The sequence below is a fragment of the Siniperca chuatsi genome, linkage group LG15 (assembly GCF_020085105.1).
Source record: "Siniperca chuatsi isolate FFG_IHB_CAS linkage group LG15, ASM2008510v1, whole genome shotgun sequence".
Taxonomy (NCBI): Eukaryota; Metazoa; Chordata; class Actinopteri; order Centrarchiformes; family Sinipercidae; genus Siniperca; species Siniperca chuatsi.
This window is the reverse complement of record NC_058056.1, coordinates 21,940,773-21,953,399: the sequence shown is the minus strand read 5'-3', so window position 1 is coordinate 21,953,399 and position 12,627 is coordinate 21,940,773. Positions and strand designations below refer to the sequence as shown.

Here is a 12,627-nt window from a genome sequence, read left to right as displayed (position 1 = left end):
ATTAGCTTCTGTGAAGGTAATACTAACCTTTATTAGCTGGAGTTGAGCATCTTTGGTGGTGCGGTCAGACCGGCGGTGGCTACGCAGTTGTGCTTTGGTCTCCATGCCCTTTAGCCAGCTGTCAAGACGCTGAAACTTCTGCTCCATCTGCCGGAGTTTGGCCAGAGCACTGTTGAGCTGAGCCCGGGTTTCGGCCAGCCGGACCTGGTACAACCTCCACTCCTGCTGCAGGGTCTCCAGTGCTCGGTCTTCGATCTGAGGCAGACCCCAGGGAATGACCAGTTCTCGACTGACCAGCAGGGTGTTAAGCAAAGCCTGGCCCTCTGTGCAGTGCAGCTGTAGTTCCTGTAGTTACATAGATGTGGTTGAGCTCTCTAAACCTTTAGATAATATATTAAATGAATAGAACTTCTGGCTATGTAGCAGTAATGGTAGTAGTAGTAATATCATTTCATGTTCTGTTTATTTACAACAACATTTCAGACCTGCAGCTTTTGCAGAGTCTCCTCCAGCATATCAACATCACCCTCCAGTTGGGTGTAGCAGCCAAGCTTCTCTTGTTCTTGTTCCAGCCAGTCCTCAAATGCATGGAGGCCCCGCTGATACTCCTGATGGGCTTTTACCAGCTCCTCTGCTTTGCCTACTGCCCTCTGAGGACACAATGAAAATAAGGATTCAGAGTCATAATGTGAGAGGTAACTGATTCTAACTTTTCCTTTGACAACATTTTTGTTGATATGCAGCCATTGCTTTAAACATTTTACACTTCACACTGAAACTGTGGAGTGTGATGCGATTTTCCTTGGATTTTCTGCTGATGAATCTCACTTGCCTCATGTCAATTTGTGTTTAAAAACAGCAATAAAATGCATTATTATTATTATCATAAGAAGTAATTAAATAATAGCTTTTAGGACAATATTTTTAGACACTATTTTTTTGTTGTAATTTTCTGTTGGACATCACTTTTGTAACTCTTTTAAAACAGCTACACACAAATAAACTGTATATAATACTCAAGCTGAAATATATTTGAAATAAGATTCACTGTTTAGCACTGTGTACATTCTGCTTTTATTACCATGGCATTGTCTTTGATAGTGTTATAGCGCTCTTGCAGATCTTGGAGCTCAAGTTGAGTGACAAAGTTCTCAGCGATACTGCCACTCTTTGCAGTGATGGTGTCCAGCAGGGTGCTGTGGCTGAGCACTTCCTCATACAGCAACTGAAACAATAGAGAGGGGGAGTTACACTATCAATCAACTGTACATTTTTCAAGTTTATACCGGTTGTAGTTAAATGGCTCATGTAACTTTAAACCCTACTCTGCTCATTTTCACTTAACTAAATCATTTATACGCCTTAATAGTATACAGTATGACTGAGAAGATTGCTGTACCTTGGCTTTGCTCAGATTAGCAGTTTTGTCTCTCATCTCTGGGCACTGTTTATCAGTGGGGTCAAGACTCTCCTCCACACGCTCCACCCATGCCACAAATTGGCGTACATCCTCCTGGTAACTGGTCCACTGAGACAGGGAACCCTCCAGCTGACTGGCGATTTGAAGAGTACAACAAAGTCAGAAAATGGTGCAGTGGTTGTACCAATAGCAGCAAAACAAGATCTGGCAAGAATAGTAGCAGCAGCAGTTAGACGCTCTGTACACTTTTTATAGTTAACAATTCAGGAAAAACCTTTCGTGAAGCTACCAAAAGTCTGTTTGAAACAAATTCTTAGGTGTTACTTGGTAGAGAACTAACCTTTTGCATTGGATTGAGGCAGAGAGCAGGGCATCCCAGGAATCTTTTAGGTCCTGTATTTGTTTTTGGACTACAGGCACTCCCTCAGCTGAGGTGTTTCTCTGAACTGACTCTCCTCTTGTGATCAGCATCTTCAGCTGGATCTCCTTCTCCTGACGAGCAGTCAGCAAGGCCTGGTGCAACAATCACATGTACATTTATTACACTCCTATAATGGGTATTCAAAGTAACTATAATTCTGACAACTAGCAGTAACTTTGTATACCTCCAGCTTGATCATCCTGCTATCGAGAACATTTTTGTCAGCAGTGGGGGCGCAGTAAGTCTGCAGCATGTGGCTGGTGTCAGCCACCCAGTTCTGCAGCTCCTTCAACCCCTGGGAGAAAAGCTGGTGCTCAGTGACTATTCGGTCAATCCGTGATGCCTTCTCCTGCAGAGCCACAGAACAGGACACAACCAGAACATTACCACTATAGGTTTTAGAAATTGAATCCACAGTAGGCTCAACCTGATAATTGCACATGTAGATTCTTTGATGATAAATATTTAGTACAAAAGACATAAAGGACATTAGCTTGTATATGCTCTGTATAAGACTTACAGTAATAAATAAAGAAATTTGTGTTAAATCATGGTGAGTTAGTACCTTCACTGTTTATCATCTGTAAAATAACATTATGTCAGAGCTCGATCCAGTCTAGTGCCTCTGTCTCCTCTCCAGCTCTACCCCCCGAAAAGCCCCAGTGCACAGGCAGATTGGTAGGCATAACTGTACCTTGGTCAGGTTGGTTAAAGCTAGGTACTGAGCAGAGAGTTGCGAGACACGGTGCACAAAACCCTTGCCGGCCGCGTGTTCATCCCACAGCAGCTGGGCCTTCTCTTTCAGCCTGTTCAGCTGAATCTCGTGAGAGGCTAACTCCTCAAGCACAGACTGGAAGAGCACAAGCAGGTTATCAAAGAGGCATGCAAGCTGACACACAGATATAAGACAATTCAGACAGAGTGAGGGGTTAGAGATGGCAACATGGCAAAAAGAAAAGAGAATGAGTTACAGTATATGGCCAATGTTACTGTTTTAAGCAATTAATAGATTCTATTATAAATATTATAAATTCTATTTAAATTTGTTCATGACTCCACCATAAGAAAGAGACTGGGCAAAAAAACAGCCCCAGACCATCACACTACCACCACCATATTTTACTGTTGGTATGATGTTCTTTTTCTGAAATACTTTTACACCAGATGTAATGGGACACACACCTTCCAAAAAGTTAAACTTTTGTCTCATCAGTCCACAGAGTATTTTTCCAAAAGTCTTGGGTATCATCAAGATGTTTTCTGGCAAAAATGAGACGAGCCTTAATGTTCTTTTTGCTCAGCAGTGGTTTTCGTCTTGGAACTCTGCCATGCAGGCCATTTTTGCCCAGTCTCTGCCCAGTCTTTCTTATGGTGGAGTCATGAACACTGACCTTAACTGAGGGCAAGTGAGGCCTGCAGTTCTTTGGATGTTGTTGTGGGGTCTCTGAATGGCTGAAGAAGAACAAAATGAAGACTTTGGAGTGGCCTAATCAAAGTCCTGACCTGAATCCTATTGAGATGCTGTGGCATGACCTTAAAAAGGCAGTTCATGCTCAAAAACCCTCCAATGTGGCTGAATTACAACAATTCTGCAATTCTGTGAGTGGGCCAAAATTCCTCCACAGCACTGTAAAAGACTCCTTGCAAGTTATCGCAAACACTTGATTGCAGTTGTTGCTGCTAAGGGTGGCCCAACCAGTTATTAGGTTTAGGGGGAAATCACTATTTCACACAGGGCCATGTAGGTTTGGATTTTATTTTCCCTTAATAATACCAACCTTCATTTAAAAACTGCATTTTGTGTTTACTTGTGTTATCTTTGACTAATATTTAAATTTGTTTGAGGATCTGAAACATTTAAGTGTGACAAACATGCAAAAAATTAAGACATATGAGTAGTAAAGAGGAGCAGAAAGATAGCAGTAATTCAAAAAGTAAGCAACTGGCAGTTAGCATAAGCTGTTGGCAGTCCTAAAAGAATAATAGCAATGCTAAAAAACTGTAATATAGCTGGAATTGTGAGTTTCTGCAGATGACAGGAATAGTCAGGTTGGCACTCAAGCACTGAGTGGTGGTCGAACTTGAACATGAGGGGTGTTCCAAACTCAATGAACATACTGTACCTGTAGCTTATGGAGCTCTTGCTTCTTGGCTGTGAGATCATGAAGCCTTGTGCTGCTCTCTTGTACAGCCAGCTCTGTGGTATTCAGGCACTCCTGAAGAGGCTCGGCACTTGCCTCGAAATCTTTCATCTGAGACAAAACATTCTGAAACACATAAGACGATATAAAGAGACTGTTGAGATGTTTCCTTTTCCTGACGCATTGTTTTCATAATGGCCCCCATCAGTGAGAAGGGACGTTTAGGTGCTTACTTGTAGACTTGTCTCTCTGTTGTGAAGGTTGGACATCATATTTTTCCAGTCCTCTCTGGCAGTGTTCATTTTAGCCCGAACTGCATCAACTTTGTCCTTAGCTGCGATACTAGAGACAAGCTCACCGTTCACAACCACAGCATTCAGCTTTGACTGACCTTGCTCTCTGTCATTTAGAAACTCCTGAGGAGAGAAGAGATGAGATGATAACTCAAGCATGTAGGGAAACTCTTAATCTTAACATTCAGTCAGGACAGACACATCAAGGTTTTAACCATATATTGCAACAATATGCATTTTAGTTTGGCAGTGTGGCTCTGCTTATGTGATGCTCTGGAACAAATGTAAGTTGTCTAAGTTTGACAAAGACTGTGTCTGAGCTCACAAACATCCCTGACAGATCAGGAGTTACACAACATTTATTTAATATGAACACGTTATAAACATTAAACATTAAAAATTCATATACGACTAAATGCTAGTACAAGAGGAGACTGGGGAGGTGGAGGGAAATTAAAATTACAGTGTTGGTACCCTCAGTGGTAATCAAACCTGCAATTCTGGCAACATAAGTGCCTGAATGTTCCATGGCATTTGACTTTGAGTGCTGTACCTGAATCTTCTGCAAGCTAGATGAGGCCTCATTGACATTTTGAGGTACATCAAAGCACTTGGCCGTGTTGATCTTGGCATTGACCAACCACTGCTGGAACTCTCTGAAGGCTGAGCGGAACCCTTGTTCCAGCAGCTTCTCTTTGCTCTGGCACTCCCTGGACGCTTGGAGACTCAGACTAGAAACAAGTCAGGAAGAAAAAACAACAACAATTTTTCTACATCCAACATGTATCATTGTTGATCAATTTAGAGATCCTTACACTTTGTAAGTTCTTTTGTCTCAGGCTTGTTGGTTCTTGTTGGTTTGACCATTGGTTGTTGAGGCATTTAATCTTACAGTGTGACCAGAAAAATAGAAATACCTTTACTTTGCAACATAATTCAATGCAAAAATCCTGTAAAAAATATTACCCATGTGAAAATAGATTTAAAACATTTTGTTGACAGTGTGTCAGAGAGGTGTCGATTCAGTTATATGGTAACATGTAGTTGTAGGCTGTCGTTTGTTGTACTAAACTGCATTATATTGGAAAGTGTTTCTAATACGTTTGTTCCTCCATATATGTATGTGGTGGACCAAAAACAACATAAAATGCAATACAATGTAATGCAGTCCAGTACCACAACACCACAAAATACAACTTCAAATGTTCCATAGAAACATGTCACAAACACAGAAAGAACAAAATTATTAGTCTTAGAAAAACTGAATATTTAACTAAGATAGTATTTATTGTGGGGCTATTTTATTGCATTTCACTGCACTGGTCTTAAAGAATCAAGACTATTGTGCATCATATTTACACCTTCCTCACCTGTTGTATTCTTTAATGAGAGCAGACACTCTCTCAGATTGTGTGCCCATATCTCTGGAGAATCGGCACAGATCATTGAGTTGAGTCTTCAGACTATCAGACATGGATTCAGCTTTGACAAGTTCCTCCAATGTGTCCTGGGTGGAAAACAAATAACCAACCACTGATGAACAGCCACAAAATTCATTTACATTAGCATTGCATATGCATTAGTCAACTACTGCTATCATTGCTTGTTTCCAATTAATGGTGGCTTATTATTGGAGCTAAACTAAGCTGAGACCTACCTTTGCTATCTGCCAGCCTTTAACAGCCTCCTCTCCATCGTTTTTTCCTACTGCTTGAGCCAACCACAGACGGGAGTCGTGTAGCTGACGGCTAAAGTCCCGCAGGTCCTGCTCCAGCTGTGTTGACCGGCTGTTGAACTCTTGTTCAGAGCTGGCTATCTGGGAGAGGGCTGTCTCCAGACTAGCCCGTGTCTGCAGCGCTCCACGTTCCCACTGTTCCCATGAGGACAACAGCGCTGCTTCCTCTCGCTCCATAGCCTCATAGCCCCCTGAGCCAGTGTGATCTCTTGCCACTGCCCCACATCTTTGAACCCGGTTCAGCCTCTCTCTGCCTCGTTGCTTAGAGTCAAGCAACTCCTGGAAAGGGCAAAAGGAATCACAATTGTCACCATTGTCAAAAAGTTATGAGTTAAGTAACTCCCAAGTAGGAATGCCCGTGAAGCCCAAAAGTGACAAAGCTTGTGCTCCCATGGACCCAGCCACTTGAAATCCCTTCCTTAAGAAAAGTTCTATCTTTAAAACATGTTTTTTGTTTTTTTAAATCTAGCCCCTTGTAAATGAGCACACACAAAAGCCAGACAGCAGTTTGAGAGATACCCTGTTTTCAACAAATGTCTTACAAAAACTGTCTTTGCGGCAAGCTTCAAGGTGTTTTCCATGACTCTCCAAATACCTCCCTCATCTGGGATTTGCCTGTGAATACATAATCTGCAACCTTTTTGGCATGTCTGTACTGTATGAACAGGAGTCCCAGTGTCAACAAGGCCCGTCTTAAGGAGTCTTCACATGTTCAGGTATGTTAGGGTCTTTATCACAGTAATGGAATCATAATGAATAAATTATGGTCATGAGACTTCAACTGTGACAAGCTGAATGAAACTATTGCCACATGTGGCAGACATAACTGGGTGTTTGTGCTCAATTTTCATTACATGGTCAGAAGCTCAATGATCCTGGAAAACCTTGAGGTCAAGCTGCTACTCCATTGAGAGGAGCCAGCTGAACTGCTTTAACTTCTAGTAAAGATGCCTCCCAGGTGCCTCCTTGTGGAGGTATTCAGGCAACAATCGACAGGGAGAAGACCCTGGAGTGAATATGAAACGCTTTGGAGGACATATATCTCTCAGCTGGATGTAGCCACATACATCTCCCTGAAGTATAACATTTTAAGTTCCTCACCTGCACTTTGGAGAGCTTTCTTTTAATGGAGACTGAGTCTCCTGACAGATCTGACCAGCGCTGGAGCTCCTCTTTTGCTGAAATCAGCCAGTCATTGAAGTCTCTCAGAGCATCGAGATACTGCTCATGCTCAGACACAATGTTTTGCATGGACTGCACTTTACCCTTTGTGGAAGAAAAAGACAATGTAAACACCAGCTACCAGATATGAACGAGGCGCTGTCTAAATATGTATGTGTCAAATAGTATTTGCAAATATTTTATTGTATGTTTTATACTAATTCCGTGCCAAGGTAAGTGGGATGGGAATTTGCAACCTTGAAAGTTTGCGTGTTCAATCACAGTTAAAGTCAATTTAATATACTAACATTCTGTCTCAACTTGCTTAATGTAACCAGTTTCTCAATTTTGGCAACAATGTGGCCACTTAGACCACCTTGCAACAAAAGGGTCCCATGACACTGAGTGTCTGCCCTGTGGGAGAGTTCTTGGATCCCTCCCAGATGCAGCTTCTTTTTGGCTGGCACTGTTTTCCTGAATTAATCATCTAGGATCCAGCAATTATTTGCAAGTGCTATTTAACCTATGCTTGTATTTAGATCACCTTGACAACAGCTGAGATATCAGCAAAGTGTGCATTGAGCTCCGCCTTTGACTCTGGTCCAAAGGTCTGGTCGCCAGTTTTTTCATGCATCTCCACTGCTTTGTCTGTTAGGCGTGACAGTGCTGCTGCATGAGCATCCACATCAGCCTGGATGGCCCTGAGGCGCTCAAGCAAAGCGGACTTCTCTTTGAGGCCTGGCTGCTGAGGCAGAGTCATCCCCACCTCCTGCTCCACTGACTCCATCCACTGCTGCAGTTGGCTTTTACTTTCCTGAAAGCTGGTCCACTGCGCCACTGTCCACTCCAGACGACTACGGACAATAATAACATTTTCTAAGAAATTAAGAAGTGCATTTACCCTTGACTATGAACAATGGCGTCACTGGGTGTTATCAGCTCTCTGCCTGACAGTTCTCCCAGACTGCAGATGACACATTTCCTACCTGTGGCAACTCATGGAAGTCATCAACATATTGGCCCAGGCATCCTTCAGGCTCTGTAACTGTGAATAAATGGCCTCCTGCCCCTCCATTCTGTTGTGCTTCAGGACCTGTTCTCCTTTTCCTACAGTCATGTTGAGCTTCACCTCACCTTCACCCTTCATTAGCAGGATATCCTGCATATAAGAAAACAGCAAGAAAGAACTATAAGATCATTTCTGTGTTTCAAAATGTGTCCAGAAAACTTTGTAATCCAAAGAACATTATTTATGGATCACAACATTATTCACTGACCTGTACAAGACCTAGTCTTTTCTCCAGAGTCTCTTTATTGCCAACTGTGCTGTTGAGTGATGCCAGGCGCTCCTGGACTCCACTAAGCCAGGTCCAGGTAGTCTGCAGTGTCTCTTCAAAGGCCTGTTGCTCCTGTAAAGTGAGCTGGCAGCTGCGAAGTCTCTCTCTCACACGTCTCAGCAAGGTCTGGTGCTGTGACTGAAGCTGAGCTGACACTCTTGTCTCACTACCATCGCCTCGCCCACCTTCATTCAGTGCCTGGCCTTCCTGACATAAGCGCTCAAATGAATCCCTGCATGGAAGGAAGTAAAGTGTTTAAATAAGCTACAAAGAGTACTTTGATGTTTGATTGGAGACAGTTATTAGGGATCCTTTTAGGGACTTTTGGAAACAATGAAAAAACATTTCTTTTCTTAGTAAATACACAGATTTGAAGCAGATTCAGCACCTTTCTTTGAGCACTTCCTGCTGATATTCCTCCACTTGCTCGAGCATAGCCTTTTCAGGACCACGCTGATTAGCTTCAAGCAGATCTGTGGTCATCCTCTTTTCCATGTGCTCCAACCACCACCTGAGCTTCTTAAGGCGACCCTCAAACCTACAAGGAATTCACAATGCAATGTTTATAAATGGTTAGCTTCCAAAGCGCTTTACAGAACTGGTTTGTGTGAGTCTCTTACCCCTTCATGAGAGATGCACTGTCTTCCAGGATCTGTTGGTTCTGTCTGCACTGCTCCACAAAGCTGTCCCAGTCTTGCTGGATAGAGGAAAGGTGCTGCTGGACTTGCCCAGCGCTGGCTTTGGGAAGATGGAGTAGGAGCTTCTCTCCTTCCTCACAGACCTGAGTAAGACGTACCTCACCCTCTTCCACACGATCCATGGCGCCCTGACAGATAACCCACATCACTATTAGCATTTGTACCTCCTGGCACATCTGATGTTTTTGAATCAGGAATTTTAGTTATTCTTTCATTTCGCCAGTTGAAGATGAGAGCATATTCCAAATTCTACTCTCATCCCCATCAAAGACTATGATTTAGTGAACTCTAGCTATTCAGTTCAGTATCAGTTTTACCTTTAGTTTCTGTAGTTTGCGTTCCACAATTTGAGTGTCTCCAGATCGGTCAGAGCATTCTTTCACTATCTCCCTCTGTTCTGAAAGCCAACGATGGAACTCTTGTACCAGATCTGGAAAGGCAGGGAGGAAAAGAGAATTCATATCTGGTTTAGATTCAAACAGTGACCACTGAGTAAAATTACCCATTTTATTCATGTTTGTTTTTCAAATTTCTCACCGTTGAACTGCTGCTGAAGAGAGTTCTGCAGTGACGCCAGTGTCCTGGAAGAAAGCTGGTTCACAGACTCATAAGCCTTGATGAGGTCAGTAAGAGCTGAACCCAAACCAGCCAGCTCCTCAGAGGGATATTTTCTACACAGGGTGTTGAGGCTCTCCCTGGTAGAATCAATACTCCCCTGCTGATTTTGCAGCTCTTTCTGGAGGTCCTTCAAAACATGTTTAATGTAGTTTAGTTTATTAGCTTCCTTATGTTGTCATCTATATCTGGGTTGCCTATCTGTAACACCAACAACTCACAAACCAGTGACAGTGTCAAGAGCACTTTGTATCCCAAAGTTTACAAAGGCCCATTGTATACATATTGAATCAAGCTTCCTCATCCCAATTTTCCAAGGACTGTACTTTACTATGTCATTGTTATTTAGGCTTCACCTTCACTCTGCAGATGTCCTCAGGATCTGATCCAGTGGGAGAAGAAACAATGGAATCCTCTATATTTTTTAGCCATGCAGACATCTGTGAGATGTAGTCTTCCAACTGTTTCCGTTGGGACGTGAAGTCCATGAGGTTTCCCCTGGCCTGCTCATGTAGCTTCTGAGCAGTGCTGATCTTTTTTCGAAGGTCATTCTCCAGCACCTGATGCAAGTAGGATAAAAGTACAAACACATACATGTGGAGGGGAGGACCTACTTCTTCTGGTCAGATTTAATATTTATTGGTCAATGAGTGCAAATATAGTATTACTTGTGAAATACAGCATAACCATTCAGAAAAATAGATTATAATCATCTTTAGGACCTGTAATTTAGCAGGGGTCTCTTGACTTTGACTGCACTTCTTCAGCTCTGATACTTTGCTCTGCAGGGTTTCAAGTTTCTGCTCCTTCTCGCCCATTTCCGCCTGTGGATGTATAAAATGAGAAAAGCATGTATTACACCCCTTCTCAGTTGTTTTGTTTGGTAATCTGTGAGATACTACACCCTGTGTCTGTGGCTGCACAGTGAGTGTATGTCTATAAGCATGTTTGCCATTTAAAGCAGGGACCTATCATGTTAAAGTTATGTCACACAGTTTGATTGCACTAGCTGTGTCTTCGTTGTCTCTGACCAGACAGGGCCATGGTACCTATAATTTGGTTAACTTTGCATTGATTTGCATTGTCTTATGTGGAAAACCATACTTATCAGGCACCAAAGTAGGTCAAACTAATTATTATCCGGTTTTACTATGACATCAGAAATCATACCTGTAACATGGAGAGCCTTGCCGACACCTTCTTACTGTCATTGAGGTTGTTCATGCTCTCATTTAGTTCAATCACACAGCTGCTTGTCCAACTCTCAATGTCCTCGTTGATTTTACGCACATCATCCCACAGTGCCAAACTCTGGTTCAGGCGATCAATGTTATCATCTATCTTCTCAGACACCTGAGAAATGGATTAAATCAGTCACAAATGTTTATTCTCTGTAGTGTGTCTGGCACTGAGCTTTTATGTTTTATATTAGGCTGCACTGCTAATGGAACATAATATGGATTACAAAGCTCTACATTGCAATTATGTTTTGTTTATTAATGTTTATAAACCAATTTGTATATATAAATTGTATTTGGTAATTAAGTCTATTCTGATTCTGCAATGTTAAAGAGAAACATCACATCTAATCTTTCCTGGCTGAGAATTGTGCCACAAACCTCAAAGGGCAAAAACCTTCAGGTCTCTTGTACTTGTGAGGACACCAAATACCTTATCAAATTTGGTGTGAGGACATGTAGCAAAAACCATGTCGGTAAAGATTTTAACTGATAGTTGTTAAAGGAAATATCAGGCTGCCGATATTTTCTATATTTATTCTTGTCAACAAATCCCATCTAAAAACCAAAACCATCAATGAATTGATCCTATGAACAAGTATTACCTGTGTAGCCAAAGCCTAATATAGGTTACTCCTCTGTGCCATAGCCCTCCATCGTTGTCCAAAAACTATTAAAAGCACTTCAGTGACGCATCAAATCAACACATCATAATTGTAGCTAGGCCTGTCACAATAATTATGTTATCGACTCAACATATATACGATATGTAATTATTGCCTGTCATGATATCGACGTTTCGTATATGGACATGACCTCGATATTGCCCATTGTGTTTACATGTGTGTTTTTTTTTTACATAAGAATGTCACCAACATTTTAGCCAACATGAGTCAGAATAAACAGCAGGGTTTGCCCTACCATTACTATATTGCCTGTTAAGGAATGAATGACTTTATAGCCTACCCCTGAGCCAAATGTTTAACATTTATTTAAGTGCAATTTTTGTTTGTCCATTTTATTTATTGTTTTAGTTGTTTGATTTTATTTATGTTTTTAATTAGGATGTTTTAATATTTTTTTTGCACTCCAATTCCAATGTCTGAATATTTTTAAGAATTTTAAGCTAATTAAAAGGGTGTATTTGCATTGTTATGCTTATCATTATATCAGTGGCATAAAATGGTCTTAAAATGACAATAATATCATTTATCACAATTATTTCAGGGACAATATATATCGTCCAACAAAAGTAGTTATCATGACAGACCTAATTGTAGCAACTCCTGAAGTCAGACTCACATCCAACCACTGATCAACAAGTGTCTCCATATCCTTTTTCATCATTTGAGCGTCACACTCAGGGATCTTCTTCAGTTCAATCACCAGTTGTTTTCCTTTACTGGAAAACCGGTCCAGTTCATGTTGCTTGCCAGCCATCTCTACCTTCACTGCCTCATGCTACAAATGGAGTAAAGACAGCAAACCTTTTAAGCATTCTGATGACCAATCAGAAAGGCAAAACACAGAACTAAGATAGATTTTTTTCTGGATTTGTGTAATGAACA

General features: G+C 41.6%; 1 protein-coding gene across 19 annotated transcripts in view; it reads right to left on the bottom strand.

The window, feature by feature from the left end:
* syne1b (spectrin repeat containing, nuclear envelope 1b) overlaps positions 1-12,627 on the bottom strand; it is a 91,950-nt gene that overhangs the window by 45,086 nt on the left and 34,237 nt on the right. For 18 of the 19 annotated variants that reach the window (XM_044165673.1, XM_044165677.1, XM_044165690.1 and 15 more), the window contains 24 exons: positions 12,362-12,520; positions 10,992-11,174; positions 10,544-10,645; positions 10,178-10,381; positions 9,744-9,951; positions 9,524-9,636; positions 9,129-9,334; positions 8,897-9,046; positions 8,449-8,740; positions 8,158-8,330; positions 7,716-8,025; positions 7,112-7,276; positions 5,933-6,289; positions 5,646-5,782; positions 4,829-5,006; positions 4,216-4,398; positions 3,965-4,108; positions 2,536-2,691; positions 2,026-2,190; positions 1,761-1,933; positions 1,400-1,553; positions 1,082-1,225; positions 486-650; positions 28-345 (listed from right to left, as the gene is read on the bottom strand). In XM_044165673.1, coding sequence (XP_044021608.1) covers positions 28-345; positions 486-650; positions 1,082-1,225; positions 1,400-1,553; positions 1,761-1,933; positions 2,026-2,190; positions 2,536-2,691; positions 3,965-4,108; positions 4,216-4,398; positions 4,829-5,006; positions 5,646-5,782; positions 5,933-6,289; positions 7,112-7,276; positions 7,716-8,025; positions 8,158-8,330; positions 8,449-8,740; positions 8,897-9,046; positions 9,129-9,334; positions 9,524-9,636; positions 9,744-9,951; positions 10,178-10,381; positions 10,544-10,645; positions 10,992-11,174; positions 12,362-12,520 — 4,539 coding nt within the window. The remainder of the gene's footprint in view (positions 1-27; positions 346-485; positions 651-1,081; positions 1,226-1,399; positions 1,554-1,760; positions 1,934-2,025; positions 2,191-2,535; positions 2,692-3,964; positions 4,109-4,215; positions 4,399-4,828; positions 5,007-5,645; positions 5,783-5,932; positions 6,290-7,111; positions 7,277-7,715; positions 8,026-8,157; positions 8,331-8,448; positions 8,741-8,896; positions 9,047-9,128; positions 9,335-9,523; positions 9,637-9,743; positions 9,952-10,177; positions 10,382-10,543; positions 10,646-10,991; positions 11,175-12,361; positions 12,521-12,627) is intronic. The other variant, XM_044165686.1, reaches the window with a different exon arrangement.